Source organism: Gossypium raimondii, chromosome 12 (assembly GCF_025698545.1).
Source record: "Gossypium raimondii isolate GPD5lz chromosome 12, ASM2569854v1, whole genome shotgun sequence".
Classification (NCBI taxonomy): domain Eukaryota; kingdom Viridiplantae; phylum Streptophyta; class Magnoliopsida; order Malvales; family Malvaceae; genus Gossypium; species Gossypium raimondii.
In genome coordinates this window covers 7,826,281-7,841,882 of record NC_068576.1, presented here as the reverse complement: position 1 = coordinate 7,841,882, position 15,602 = coordinate 7,826,281, and the positions used below count along the sequence as shown (strand labels likewise).

At 33.5% G+C, this 15,602-nt stretch overlaps 1 protein-coding gene across 6 annotated transcripts in view; it reads left to right on the top strand.

Annotated features, from left to right (window-relative positions):
• Positions 1-15,602, top strand: part of LOC105763119 (AP-1 complex subunit gamma-2) — a 36,676-nt gene that overhangs the window by 12,596 nt on the left and 8,478 nt on the right. Inside the window, exons 15-19 of one of the 6 annotated variants that reach the window (XR_008191955.1) lie at positions 2,743-2,994; positions 3,083-3,258; positions 3,658-3,762; positions 3,917-4,064; positions 5,261-5,377. Coding sequence is in view for 5 of the 6 variants with exons in the window: in XM_012581210.2 (XP_012436664.1) it covers positions 2,743-2,994; positions 3,083-3,258; positions 3,658-3,762; positions 5,261-5,356 (629 nt within the window). In the remaining variant the exon portion in view is untranslated. Of the gene's footprint in view, positions 1-108; positions 260-2,742; positions 2,995-3,082; positions 3,259-3,657; positions 3,763-3,916; positions 5,865-15,602 lie in introns of those variants that run through there. The other 5 variants (XM_012581210.2, XM_012581211.2, XM_052625414.1 and 2 more) reach the window with 5 other exon arrangements.

Below are 15,602 nucleotides of genomic sequence, written 5' to 3'. Positions count from 1 at the left end.
TTATTATCTAGATATTTAGATTTCATTCACCAATAAACCCTTCCTCCACTGCTCTCAATTGCTTGAAAATTTGATATGTTTCTGTGCTCTTGTTCTTCCTTTCTCCAGTTCAAAACTTCCAAAAGTTCAAGCTCCACCACTAACTGCCATCTCTTCCGTCACTATGGCTGCCTCTTCTTATGTCCTTGCATGTCTTGACCATGACAAGACTCTATCCCATCTAAGGCTGTTTTTGTTTCACTAAAAACAGTTTTCGGTAAATTATTTTTGGAAAATAAATTGATTTTCCGGAAAAGTTAATTCTTTTTGGTGTTTGGATGATTTTACATAAAATATTTTTCGTTGTTTGGTAAATTTTTTAAATTTATTATTTGAAATTTGTTTTCAATGGAACAAACACAATATAAATTATATGTGTTACAAAATATTTTATGGTACGATAATATGTTATAATAATTAATATCTTATATAGACTTATATAGACTTAATAATAATTAATGTCTAATTAAAACTTAATTTGAAATTACATATATTACATATATGTGAGTGGAAAGTGGCACATTGAAGTTGAAAGGAATAAATAAGCGAAGTATAATTTACACAAATACTTATATTTATATTGTTAAAATATTCATATTTATACTTTAAAATATTTATTATTAAATAGTATAAATTGTAATGTATATGTTTATTATTAAATAATAAACTAAATATTTTCAATAAAACATGAAGAATATTATTTAAAATTCAAATATCTTATTAATGTTAAAATTATTATAAAATAAAATTGTAATATTCAGTAATTTTATAAAAATAATAAATTATTTTATTATTAAATATAAATATGTATGTTTAATAATATTAAAATTATAATTTTAATAATATTGAAAGTTAGAATATTTGATAGCAAGATTTTAATATTTTAAATACTTTTAAAAGTTAAAATAAAATTTATTATTAATATAATAATATTAGGCTTGTTTCAAGTTATTTTTATATAGGTTAAAATATGCTATAAGTCCCTATAGTCTTTGTAAATTTGAAATTTAGTCCATGTAATTGTATTTCTAGGAATTTAGTCTCTCTACTTTTCATATTTCATAACTTAGGTCTAACTATTAACACTGTTAAAATATCTTGTTAAATTTAGGTTCATTATAATGTCATTTTTTAGTTACATGGTTACCAATTGAGGTTTTTTTCTTTTCAAAATGCCACACCAACAAATTTAACAATATTAATAATTAGACTTGAAATTTGAAATTTAAAAAGTTGAGGGACTAAATTTCAAATTTATGAAGAATACAGGGACCAATGGCATATTTTAACCTTTTACATAAAAATCAAGTTACTCATAAATGGCTTTTTTGTGGAAAATGACTTACAATTTTCAAAAGTGGAAGTCAATTTCCAAAAAAAGGCTTATTTTTTGTTGACCTGTAAGTAATTTCCCGTTGACTATGGTATTTTCCATGAAAGAAACACAAGAAAATGCATTTACATTTTCCCTAAATCTTTTCTGGGAAACAAACATACCGCAATTTTTATGTTCTTTGTCGTGTCCTAACATTGCCCTAAACATATTTTGATGTGTTGCTAGTGTGTCCATGTCAGCCACCATATGAGGGGGTTTTCTTGTGTCTGTGCTTCATAGATTTTGATGATGTAGAACACAACTAATCTAATTGTGTAACTAGTTTGCTTAAGATCTAAATTTGTCACTCTTGTTTATTTATGGGGCTAATTGTAATATCTTATAATCTAGGGTTATATTTGACTTTTATCTCATTCAATGTGCTGATTTGTGGTTGTGCCTATCTCATTGTTTCTTTCAACATCTGACCACAATATATTTGCCAATCACCAAGTTTCATCTTTGCATATAAAAATTTTTCGAGCATCTGACATGTCATACATCAATATTCCACCATATTGTTGAGCCTAGATCTAGGGTTATATATAGTATTTTACATTTATATCAGTTTTTAGTATCTTAGTGTAATTTTCTCTTTTTCCTGTTAGGTTTTGTTTTAAAGTCAAGTTTATCAGTTTTTCTATTAATGTTGCATTTGATTGGTTGAACGAAATTAAGTTAGAATGAAATAGTTATTTGGTGGGAATATAATAAAGAGAGCATAGGTTTTATAATGTTTAGTTTGGAGAATGGCATAAAAGATAATTAAGATATTTGGCTGTTTAAAATCCAATAATGGAACATATGTCAAAGTATTATTTTACCCTTCAATTAAATGGTAATTTTCATTTATAACAATTAAACTTTTTATGTCATAAAATATTGATAGTAATTTAAAAATACATAAAAGTTTTAAGATCTAAAATTACTATTTAAAAACAATATTCTAAGATTTTATTAAATATATTTATTGATATATTGAAAACAATATTTTATATCTAATAATATATTAAAATATATTTAGAAATAAATAACATTTTCATATAATTTGACATCCTATGATTATAATTATGAATTCCAAATTGGTTTCGGAATGTAATGGGTGTAATGATGATTCCATTGCATAATTACTCAAGTTGACATTTGTGAAAGGGTAAAATGTTGAAAGAAAATGTTTTCTCGTTGTTTTTATTGCCATCTTTTCCTAAGAGAACTTTGTTTTGTGTCGCCATAAAGATAAATATTTCATAAAGTGAACTACTTTCAGTGTTTGATTGCTTCTTGCCTATTGATTAAAAAAGTCTGATTTTCTTATTTTGACTTTCTAGGCACAAGTCAGTCTCCAAAAACTGGTACAGATGTTCTGCTGGATCTTTTGTCAATTGGAACATTGCCTCCCGTGCAAAGCAGCTCATCAGCAATTGACATATTATCCTCCAGTCATGACAACAAAGCACCAGTTGCCAATTTAAATGGCCTTGCATCACATTCCTCACTTTCTGCAAATGCCACTTCTCCTGCAAGTTCTGCTGGAATGATGGATTTGTTGAACGGGACGGGTGCTATTACTCAAAAGCATGGTAAATTTTAAAGTTTGGAACTCTGTTTGACCGATAGTTATAGCCTTGTAGTTGCCAAAGTAGTTATAGTTATCTTTTCTGTGAGCAGAGGAAAATGGTCCAGCTTATCCATCCTTAGTTGCATATGAGAGCAGCACCTTGAGGATGACGTTCAACTTCTCAAAGCAACCAGGAAACCCACAAACAACGTTCATCCAGGCTACTTTTACAAATTTGTCACCTAATGTTTATAATGGTTTTCTTTTCCAGGCGGCAGTTCCAAAGGTAACTCGAGATTGTCATTATTGAGCTTGCTGTACATATAGTATAGAAATTTTATAACAGTCTTCACTGCCATCTTTTACTGGTGGATATTTCGTTATCGGTTTTCTATCTATTACTTTTTTATCATGGATTAATGTGAACAACTAAAAACTTTGCCATTTGCAACTTAAAGCCTGCTCTTACTAGTAGTTCTCGATATGCCTCAAGAGTACTCTTTTTCTTTAGCCTTGTTTGTAGGTTCCTAAAATTGAGTCTTCATTAGTTTCACAAAATTTATAGTATTTTCTTGTTCCTTGAAAGTAACCATCAAAGTTTGTAAATCTTATCATATAGAATTTCTCATTCTTCTCCTTTTAATGAGTGTGATGCTGATACAGTTGCTGCATTTAAATTCTGCAGTTTCTTCAGCTGCATTTGGATCCTGCTAGCAGCAATACTTTGCCTGCAAGCGGTAATGGGTCCATCACACAATGTTTGAAAGTCACTAATACCCAACATGGGAAGGTATGTTTATTGAGTTATACTTATCTGTTACTCTTTCTGAATCTAATGGCTTAGCAAGAAAAAGGTTTAGTAAATTATTCATATACCTAGTCTTTAGTTGGTTAAAATCTGTGTTGCTCCAACTCATCCATTTTGGTACCCGTGTCGACGCAAGTTGACACTGACTTGGGATGGGATTTATGTCGGGTTCCTGGGACTCGGCCTCCTGTGACTGAAAGGAGAGCAGTTAAAAAATGAGATCAGAAAGGAGATGAAGCTGTAGGACAAAGACAAAAGGCAGCAGCAAGAAACAGTTGAGGAAGGTCTAATTCTGAATTTCATCCCTCTAAAAAAATTCAGAAGTTAGTCCCTCTAGTGTACTTTGTCATAATTTAGTCCCATACTTTACGAAAACTGAGAAGTTAGTCAACTAGGTAATGTTGTTAAACCTTGTCATTAAATTGTTTGACTTGGAAACTTATAGTTAAGCAATTTTATGCAAGGAATTAGCAAAATTAAACAGTTCAAAAATTTATATGTAACAAATTAACAAATATTAGCAGTTCAACTTGATGTATTTACCAACAAATGGACTACTTGCTCAGCTTTTGTAAAGTACAAGGATCAAAATTTGGCTAACTCTTCTCAGTTCATAAAGTAGGGGGATAAAATCATAACTCGACCAATGAGGAATTAAGCCAAAACACTTGAAATTAGGCCTGGGCTTGAATAGTATGGCCCAAAAGAGTTTTAATTGTTTAGTCCAAAACAATCCATTCCAAAACATTTTTAATTTTGATAATAATTAAAAATATTAAAAATATTTTTCTCTGATGCTATTTTATTTTTCATCATAGAAATTTTTTTTTTTTCTTCTAACTTTTTATCATAGGGTTTCTTCTTGGACTTACCATGTTTTTTTGCGCTACTCTTTATCAATGTTTTGGACATCTTTTATACTATTTAATTTTTAGAAGTATTTGACTTTAGATGATGCTTGCATGTAGTTCCATTATAGGCAAGAGTTGAAGTGCATGTCCATTTTACTCTTATGGAGTAGACAAAGGATGATTTATTTCCCTAGATTTAAGGTTTTTAGTTTTGTGCCTAAGAAGACGAATTCAAGAGAAGCTAGGAAAAGAGGTGTTGATAAAATCTGAAAACTAGCCTGAAGGTAGCAAAGCAATATTGTTGTCCCTGAATTCGACTATCCAGTTTCTTGTTATTTTGGGGTATAGCATAAGAGGGTTTAGTAGTGGCACTTCTTCAAAAAGAGAAGGAAAGAGCTTGGAATGACATGGTTGCTAATAAAGCTATTGATTTCCTTGTGGGTTGCACCAGTATTGTTTAAGCTTGGTAGGAAAGATAGGAAGTTTGAAGATGGAAAAGAGAGTAAAGTAAGCTGTGGTAGTCATGAAACCTTAAAAAAAGACATATTCATGTTTGGTATGGAGCACCATTTTTGAAAGGGTATATTAGTAGAGATTTAGTTACTATATATTATCTACTTCACATTCAGAAATCGTTGGTGATGCGCATAAGGATAGCTTACAAGACGAACGATAAAGATGTATTGGAAGAAGGGCAAATCAACAATTTCCCTCGCGATTTGTGAGGTTGATCCATAGCGATGGTTGAAGATATTCATCTACCACCTTTTAAAACAAAGATCCTTTGAGAAATTTGTGAGTTCTCACAATGTGTAGAGATAGTGCAATCTTTACTTGTACTGGAGGGGCAAGAGATTTTTGGTGGTTGTGTTGTGTCAATGTCAAAAGGGGTGGATCACATTAATTTTTCACAATAGAAAAAAATTTCATTTATTATTATTATTTAAATGTATATTTTTAATATAAACCTTTTTTTTGTAAATCTATCTTTATGGAATTGAATTTTGGGATGGGGAGTCACACAGAAACTCTGTTGCTTTAGATTTCGTCTTTCAAACATAGTTAGATTTATGAGAGGAATCTGAGCTTAGTTCAGTGAAAAAAAATTATACGAGGATTTGGACTCGTCTTCTTTTTTTTTTTTTTTTAATTACTATTTTTTGTAAAAGATTAAATAAATCGTCAAATATGAATACTATTTTCAGTTGTAATTATATTTTATTTTCCTTTTCATTAGGATTTCTTCTTTTCCGAGGATAGGACTATCATTATTAACCATTGCAGTTTATTTAAGTAACTATATATAAATTATTAATGCAAATAAACATTTATATTTACCAATTATATACAAGGAAAATAAAAGAAAGAAGAAAATGGATTTTTTATAATATAAAATCAATGTAAACAAATGTTCTATATTTTAAATTATATAGTTTTTGAAAAATAATTTAAATTATAATATAATCATTATTTTTTTATTTTTATATGTGCAAAATATAAAAGGAGAAAGAAAAGAACTAGATAAAAATGATTATAAAATAACGTAAATAAATATTTATATTTATATTTATATTTATATATATAATTAACGTAACATAGAGTAGTTATGACATTAACAACGAAGAAAACAGAAAAATATTTTCATTTTATTTTTATAAATTATATAATTTTCTTATTATTTAATTTAACTTATATTGTGAATTAATATTTAACTTTCTGCATTTATTTGTGAAGAAAGAAAAACTGAAATAGTTATAAATTAACAAATGAATAATATAAATAACTAATCTATAATGGCTCATTATAAAATTAATTTTTATATTTGTATTTATTAATAATTTGGAAATATATATAATGGGCGGTTATTTGATACACCGGTCAAATTTTGTTTACTCCACAAATGGGGTTAAGAAATCATCATACGTCCTTAATCGATATTTTTAAAAATAAATAAGATACATAGTAATTAAAAAATTAAAAAATTTAAGTTGAGATTCTAAGGGATTTACAAGATCTTTTAAAATTACAAATATTTACCTTGGTAAAATACAAATGATCAGAGTGTTTACATATTCATCGGACTTCAAGTAGATGAACCTTCAATCTCTTTAAGTAATGCGTCAGTCTTGACGGGTCAAATAACCCCAAGTAAACAAGATGGATCACCAAAGTATGCCTTGGTCACATGCTCTTTTTTATGGCATGTGACACTAGTTGTAGCTTCTTCAACATTATTTTTCATGATATTTATTTTGGTTTTAATTTCAGTCCACATCACATAATTTTGTCCACGATTTCATGGTTTTATTTTGTTCACATTTTCCATGATTTTGATTTTGTTCACTCCATTTTCTTTGAAAGCAGATGTGGTTTTATTTTTAATTTTTAGTTTCTAGTCATATTTTTGGCGTATATATGAGATTTGTGTATGTAAAAGTGCCGCCAAATCTATTAGGAACTATTCTTAAAGAGCCTGATGAGGATAGATCGAAGGATGATTATAGATCTGAGGTGATGAGGAGAAGGAGGATATGCCATCTGAGACTTAGTTTTTTGTGCGTTATTGATGTGGTAAGCCTCTTAGTGTAATGCCCTAAAAAATTGAATGTCTGACTGTTGAATTCCATTGTAATTAAGTCTCTGTATTTGTGGCTATGTGCTCTGCTTATTTGTTTAAGGTCAAGAGTTCGACTTGCATTTTTTGAAAATTTTGCTAATTTATTCTAAGTTAACCTCTATCTTGGAATTAACAACATAAGTTTAATTATGTGTGAATTGGGCTCAAGGATGAGCATGCTGGTTCAACAGTTAAGCACATGCCTGTGTTAGTGGTCCTGTGCTCGAGTCACAGTGTATGCGTTAAGAAATATTTTTTCTAAATGTTAGTAATCTTTATGGTAGTTAAAATAGAATTTAACGTTTCCTTCTCTCATTTCCCCTTTTTCCATTCTCCTTTCTTTCTTTTCTTCCTTCTTTTTCTTCGTTCTTAATTTCTTTTATTTTTCTTTTTTATTACGTCTATAAAGTGGCTATCGGGACTAGTTGAGGGTCTTACATTGTTCGTTATATCGTTGGAGGATCTTTGTGTAAGTTCTACCGTAAATTTTTTTTGTGAGTTTTTGGTTGTTTTTTTTCTTTGGTTGAAATTGTTTTGCTACTCGAATTTTCTATTTTAAGCGTACGTTTGACTCCCTCTTTAGGCAAGGATCTTGCGAGAATCATTTCTCCAACACATTAGTTCTATTTTCGTGATCACGTGTAAAGTGAGTGTTGAAATCTGAGTGAGCAGATTGTGTCGAAGTTTTTCGACATAAGAGTTAGTTTTGTGCGTTAATTCTTGTGATTCATTGAGAATAGTTGTTGAATTGGTTATTGGATAGTCGTTCTAAGGTTTGGGTTCCACTGCGTTGCTCCTACGTCAAAATCTATATCAGGTATGTATTGAAAACCCGATTCTCTGTGAAATTTGGATGCCAAAAACCATGATTGTTGACGCCACACAACCGTGTGCCAGGCCGTGTGGTAGGTCGTGTAACTCACCGTTGCTATTAGAGACCACACGAGCTAGAGACACGAGTGTGTGTCTAGGCCGTATGACTCACTGTTGCTATTAGAGACCACACTGCCAGAGACACATGCTTGTGTCCAGGCCGTGTGACTTACTATTACTATTAAAGACCACGTAGGTCAGAGACACGGGCGTGCGCTCAGACCGTATGACTCACTGTTTGCGATTTAGGACCACACGGGCAGACGACATAGGTGTGTGTCAGGTCGTGTGAGACACACAGGCAGGCACACGGGTGTGTGAGGTTGTACGGGCCAATCATTTAGGTCATGTGGAACCACATGGACATGTGGGTCAGATATGAGATTTATCCTTGAGGCCGTAAACGTTGTCTAATGCAAACGTAGGCCTTCCGTAGTGTACATATGATCTGAATTACACCGTATAAGTTGCTATCTGATGATCTGAGACTGAGCTGTTGATTATCTAAATGTATAGTGATTATAATTACTACTGATGATATTGATCTGTACCACATGACTATGAACTAAATTTGAATGACTGTGTGTATGTTCTTGACATCTGACATCTGAAATATGCATTTGCATTAGATGAGGATTGTGTAAAGGAGGAAGTGATCTATTCTGGTTTAATGGCTAAGCAACAATTTATATGTGAATCTGGTATTTTATCTCTATTTAATCTGACAGCTAGTCTGCAATCACATTGAACGTGTCAGATTGACACTATATGGTGTATAGGGTTGGATGGGTATTAAGTTCCCTTAACAGTATGTTAGGTTAGTCGAAGATTGTGTGTAGCCAATAGGGGTAAGAATAACTGCATTTGTTTCTGATCTGTTCTGTATTTGAACTGGAATTGTTCTACCATTCAATTAATGTGTTAAGACTGCATTGGACATTCTCTAATTCTAATTTGAACTTGAGTTTAAGAATTTACTATTATAATTGTGCTTTTAATTGAATTTATATCAGTTACACATTGAGTTCTCAACTTATTTTATTGTTGACTGAATTACAAGTAACTCTTAATCTTGATCGGGTCAGCGTAGTGAAAGCTCAGTTAATCTGTTTTATCACCATTTATTTATATTTTCAGTAATTTCAGTATTTTCTTCCTATTATGACTTTCTAATATAGTTGAACGATCGACTAGGTTTTAAGATTGTTATAATCTGTCAGACGATTTTTAGTTGTGTTTATAAAAGTTGGTTTTTCCCAATAACGTTAATGTAACTCTCCAAACTTGGTCTTAACGTTTAGGCCGGGTTTGGGGTGTTATATGTAGTGGTATCAGAGTCAAGTTTGTCAACACTTGGACTGTGTTTTGGGCTCCTAATGTGTGTCAAAAGGGTTAAATAAAAATAAAATATCTTTCTATAGGAGATATTCGTACTGTGAGGGACTTCCCAGACATCTTTCTCAAGGAATTGCTAAGAATACATCTGGATAGAGAGGTTGAGTTCAGCATCGATCTCTTACTAGGTACCGTTCCTGTGTTCATTGCACCCTACCGCATGACACTGAAAGAACTTGTGAAGCTAAAAGCTCAGCTTTAGGAACTTATCGATAGAGGGTTCATCTGACTGAACGTGTCTCTTGGGGGCACCAGTATTGTTTGTTAAGAAGAATAACGAATCAATGAGAATATGTATAGATTACTGACAGCTGAACAAGTTGACGGTAAAGAATAAGTATCCACTATCGAGGATTGCTGACTGATTCAACCAGTTTTGCGGGGCATATGTTTTCTCCAAGATTGATCTCCATTCTGGTTACCATCAACTCAAGGTTAAAGAAAATAATGTGTACAAGACCACTTTCAGGACTTGTTATGGGCACTACAAGTTCTTGGTAATGCCTTTTGGGTTGACGATTGCCCCGACTGCATTTATGGATTTAATGAATCGAGTGTTCCACTCATATTTAGATCAGTTTGTGGTAGTTTTTACCGACGACATACTGATTTATTCCAAAATTGAGTTTGAGCATGACAAACACCTTCTTATTATTCTCTAAACACTCCGAAAAAAGTAATTGTATGCTAAGTTAAACAAGTGCGAGTTTTGGTTGTAGGAAATTTTTTTCTAGGGCATGTGGTAACTGCTGAAGGGATCCAGGTCGATTCAAAGAAAATAGAAGTTTTAGTTGGGTGGAAACAGCTGAGAAATGTGTCTGAGCTTCATATTTTCCTGGGTTTAGCAATTTACTTCCGAAGGTTTGTCAAGGGATATTCCTTGATTGCGTCACCTCTGACGAAGCTATTGCGTAAGAACGCTCCGTTTGTGTGGTTTGAGGAACAACAGTCTAGTTTTGAAAAGCTCAAGTCTATTCTGATGCAAGCTCTTATTCTAGTTCAACCTGAATTAGGCTAGGAGTTTGTGGGTTTCAATGATACATTACACGTCGGACTAGGATGTGTTTTAATGCAAGACGGTAAAGTGGTAGGTTACGCGTCGCGACAACTTAATATACACGAGGGTAACTACCCTATGCACGATCTAGAGCTGGCTGCAGTCGTGTTTGCTCTAAAAATTTGTAAGTATTACTTGTATAGTGAAAGATGTATCATTTACACTGATCACAAGAGCCTCAAGTATCTGTTAACTCAAAATGAGTTAAATCTTAGACAGCGTAGGTGGGTTGAGTTGCTTAAGGATTATGATTGTGTGATAGAGTATCATCCTGGTAAGGTTAATGTGGTAGTCTATGCTCTTAACCGTAGAGCGATGACTAAACGAAAAGCAATGTTCACTCGTCTGAGTTTATTTGAGGATGGGGGATTGCTAGCTGGACTGTAGGTTAAACCAATGTGGGTCAAACATATTTTAGTTAAATAGTTGAAAGATGAGCCTTTGGTTTAGCGTATGCAACAAATTGATTCGAGTGAAATTTTAAATTTTAGTTTGAACAGTGACAAAGTTTTGTGTTTTAGAGGTCGAATTTGTGTGCCTAACGACAACGAGTTGAGGCGATCGATTCTACAGAAGGCACATAGTAGCCCTTATGCTATGCATCCTGGTAGAAATAAAATGTATCGGAACCTCCGAGAAGTTTATTGATGGCCTGGTCTGAAATGAGAAGTGACTATGTTTGTATCACACTGTCTGACATGTTAAAAGGTTAAGGTCGAACATCAGTTGCCTTCTGGTCTACTTCATCCAGTTAAGATCCCTCTGTGGAAGTGGGAACTTGTAATGATAGACTTTGTTACTAGGTTGCCTTTAACCCCCACTAAGAAAGATTCAGTTTGGGTCATCGTTGATCGATTGACCAAATCCACTCATTTTATTCCTATTAGAACATATTACTCACTGCAGAAGCTCGCTAAGCTGTATATTGTTGAAATCGTGAGACTGTATAGGACTGGAGTCTCGATTATCTCTGATAGATATCCGCGTTTCACATTTTGGTTTTGGAAGAAGCTTCATGAGGCATTAGGCACCCGACTCGATTTCAGTACTGCGTAACACTCTCAAACTAATGGACAGTCTGAGCGAGTTATTTAGATCATGGAAGATATACTTTAGGGTTGTGTAATATATTTCCAAGGTAGTTGGGAAGATTACTTATCATTGGCTGAGATTGCGTACAATAACAACTTCCATTCTAGTATTCAGATGGCACCTTACGAGGCTCTGTATGGTCGTAAGTGTCATACTTCTCTGTGTTGGACTGAGTTAAGTAATCATCGGGTTTTGGGTCTCGAGCAAGTTTCTAAAACTAAGAATACTGTTAAATTGATCTGAGACCGTCTTAAGACCGCTTCTGATTGACAGGATTTAAAGAAAAAAGATATTGAGTTTTCTGTATGGGATCAGGTGTTCCTTAAAGTGTCTCTATGGAAAAAGGTTCTCCGATTTGGACGTAAGGGCAAGTTGAGCCAAAAGTTCATTGGACCTTATCGTATTCTGAAACGTGTCGGACCTGTTGCTTATTAGTTAGAATTACCCACTAAATTGGATCGAATCCATGATGTGTTCCATATCTTGATGCTAAGACGGTATCAGTTTGATCCGTCGCACACCATCCTTATTGAAGAGAGTGAGTTACAACCGGATCTGACTTTCGAGGAGGAGCCTGTTCAGATTTTAGATCAAGATGACAAGGTATTGCAAAAGAAAACTATTTCTTTAGTTAAGGTGCTGTGGTGGAATCATGGCACTAAAGAAGCCACCTAGGAACCTGAAAATTCCATCTATCAACAATTTCCTTATCTAGTTGAGTTAGGTAAATTTTGAGGCTGAAATTTCTTTTAGGGGAGCGAGTTTTTTCGCCCTAAAAATTTGAATGTCTGGCTGTTAAATTCTGTCGTAATTAAGTCTTTGTATCTGTGGTTATGTGCTCTGCTTATTTGTTTGAGGTCAAGAGTTCGACTTTTATCTTTGGAAAATTTTGCTATTTTATTCTAAGTTAACCTCTATTCTAGAATTAACAACATAAGTTTAATTCTGTGTAAATCAGGCTCAAGAATGAGCCTGCTGGTTCTATAGTCAAGCGCTTGTTTCTGTCATTGGTCATGTGCTCGAGTCCCAATGTATGCTTTAAGGAATATTTTTGTTGAATGTTAGAAATCTTATCGGTAGTTAAAATAGAATTTAACGTTTCCCTCTCTCATTTCCTCTTTTTCCATTTTCCTTTCTTTCTTTTCTTTCTACTTTTTCTTCGTTCTTAATTTTTTTTATTTTTCTTTTTTATTACGTCTGAAAAATGGCTATTAGAGACCACATGGGTCAGAGGCACGGGTGTGTGTCTAGGCTGTGTGACTCACTATTTACAATTTAGGACCACACGAGTACGCATACTGGTGTGTGCCAGGCCATGTGAGGTTATACAGGCTAGTTATTTATGTCATGTGGAACCACACGAGCGCGTAGGTCAGATTTGGAATTTATCCCTTAGGCCATAAGCATCATCTAATGCGAATGTAGGCCTTCCATAGTGTACATATTATCTAAATAAGACCATATAAGTTGCTATCTGATGATCTAAGACTGAGCCGTTGATTATTTAAATGTATACTGATTGTAATGACTGCTGATGATATTGATCTGTACCACCTGACTATGAACTGAATCTTAATGAATGTGTGTACGTTCTTGACATCTGACATCTGAAATATGCATTTGCATTGGATGAGGATTGTGTAAATGAGGAAATGATCTATTCTGGTTTAGTGGCTAAGCCATAATTTATATGTGAATATGGTGTTTTATCGCTATTTAATTAGGCAACTAGTCTGGAATCACATTGAACGTGTCAGACTGACACTATATGGTGTGTAGGGCTGGATAGGTATTAAAATCCTTTAACGGTGTATTCGGTTGGTCAGAGATTGTGTGTAGCAAATAGGGGTAAGAAGAACTGCATTTCTTTTTTATCTGTTTTGTATCTGAACTGGGATTGTTCTGCCATTCAACTGATGGGTTAAAACCATACTGGACATTCTCTAATTTTGATTTGAAGCTTTTCAAGGATCAATCACATTATCCAGCAACCATTTCGGTAGTTTCTGAGTATTTTGGCCAAGGTTATGTATGGCATGTATAGCACCTTTTGTAATGGTAGTTCATAAATGTGTTAAGGGTTGATTTGGTATGTATATGATTTTGACGTTTATGTTTGGTTTGATGGACTTTTAATGCCTTGTCAAGTTAGGCCATTTTGGCCACTAGGTTGATATTTTTGTGATGATATGCAAATGATTATATGTGATATTATTTGGTAGTTGAGGAACTAGGTTTTTGTGCTTGGAATATGGCAATATTGACTTGTTTTGGTTAATGATGTTTTGGTATAAATGTGGTTCCTTTAAATTTCATATTGGTTAGACAAAAGAGGATGTTTGAAATGGTTTGTTTAAATGTGTTTGAATGATGTTTATGTGTCTTGAATGTGTGCTCAAATGGATCAATTGGTTAGGTATGGTTTGGCCTTGAAATTGCTTGAATTTAGGGTCAATTTATGGATCACACGGCTTGGCGACACAACCTTGTGTCATTTGTAAATTCTTAGTGTTTTAAGTCAGTGTGTTACACAGCCTAGCACACGACCTATGACACGGTCATGTGTCGCAAGTCAGAGAGTTATACGGTCTGGCACACGACCTACAACACGCTTGTGTGACCCAATTCACTGAGTTACACGAGTGAGGACACTGGCTGGGACTCGACCGTGTATCCCTTATTTAATTTTTACACGGTCGTGTGACCCCTATTTTCAAAATTTTTAACTTTTTTCCCAAATATTTTGATTTGTTTCAAATTAGTCTCGAATTGTTTTTATGTTATTTTTAGGACCTCGAAGGCTCGATTTAGGGACTAAATGCATATGTTTGATTGGTTTTTGGTTGAGATTAATTTATTTAATGCTATGATGTTAATGTTATTCTGATTGTTCGGTATTGCTCCGTAACCATAATTCAGTGATGAAGACGAGTTAGGAGTGTTACATTTAATGCTATCAAAGCTGTGGTTTAGTCAGTTCTTGGGCTGACCGTAATATGTATGGAGTTAGAAATACATTCCACTATATAACCTGTGATAGTGTGATATCTTCTGACTCAAATCGAATTATGTTTTCATATAGATAAAAGATGTCATTCAACCGAGCTGATTCCAATGAAGTTGAAAGTAATGCGCAAGTTCCTGTTAATGTAGCAGTAGGCCTGTAGCTGAGGGCCGGGGAAGTGAGGCTAAAGAAGCATGCTTCTAAATAATGTCTGAGTGGTTCTCTGAGTTCGTTAGAATGAAATCGATGGCTCAACAACCTCCAACCTCCAACCCCTCCCGTACCCAACCTGTCCCCATTATTCCTCAAAGTTTAGAATTGGTACGAATGAATAGGCCTCCAATTCATAATATTCGTAAGTATGGGGCTGAAGAGTTTCATGGTACAGCGAAAGATGATCTAAAAAAGGCTAAGTTTTGGTTAGAGAATATTATTAGAGTTTTCGATGATTTGTCTTGCTCTCCTGTTGATAGTTTGAAATGTACGATATCATTGCTAAAAGTCTTAGCATATCAGTAGTGGAATACTTTAATTGCGGTGATACCAAAAGATAGTGTGAATTGGGATTTCTTCCAAGTTGAATTTAAAAAGAAATACATCTGTCAGAGATACCTTAAAAAGAAAAGAAAAGAGTTCTTAGGGCTGAAGCATGGTCGTAGGTCTGTCGTAAAATATGAAAGAGAATTTGTGCAACTTAGAAAGTATGTTTGGGAATGTATACCAACAGAAGCTGTTATGTGCACTTGGTTTGAAGATGGTTTAAATAAAGATATCAAACTATTAGTTGGGATTCTTGAATTGAAAGAATTTGTGGTATTGGTAGATCGATCACACAAAGCCAAAGAACTTAGTAAAGCTCAAAGAAAAATGGATTTTGAGGCTCATGACTATGGTAAACGACCTATAGGAAAATCATTGTCGTCTCGATCGAAG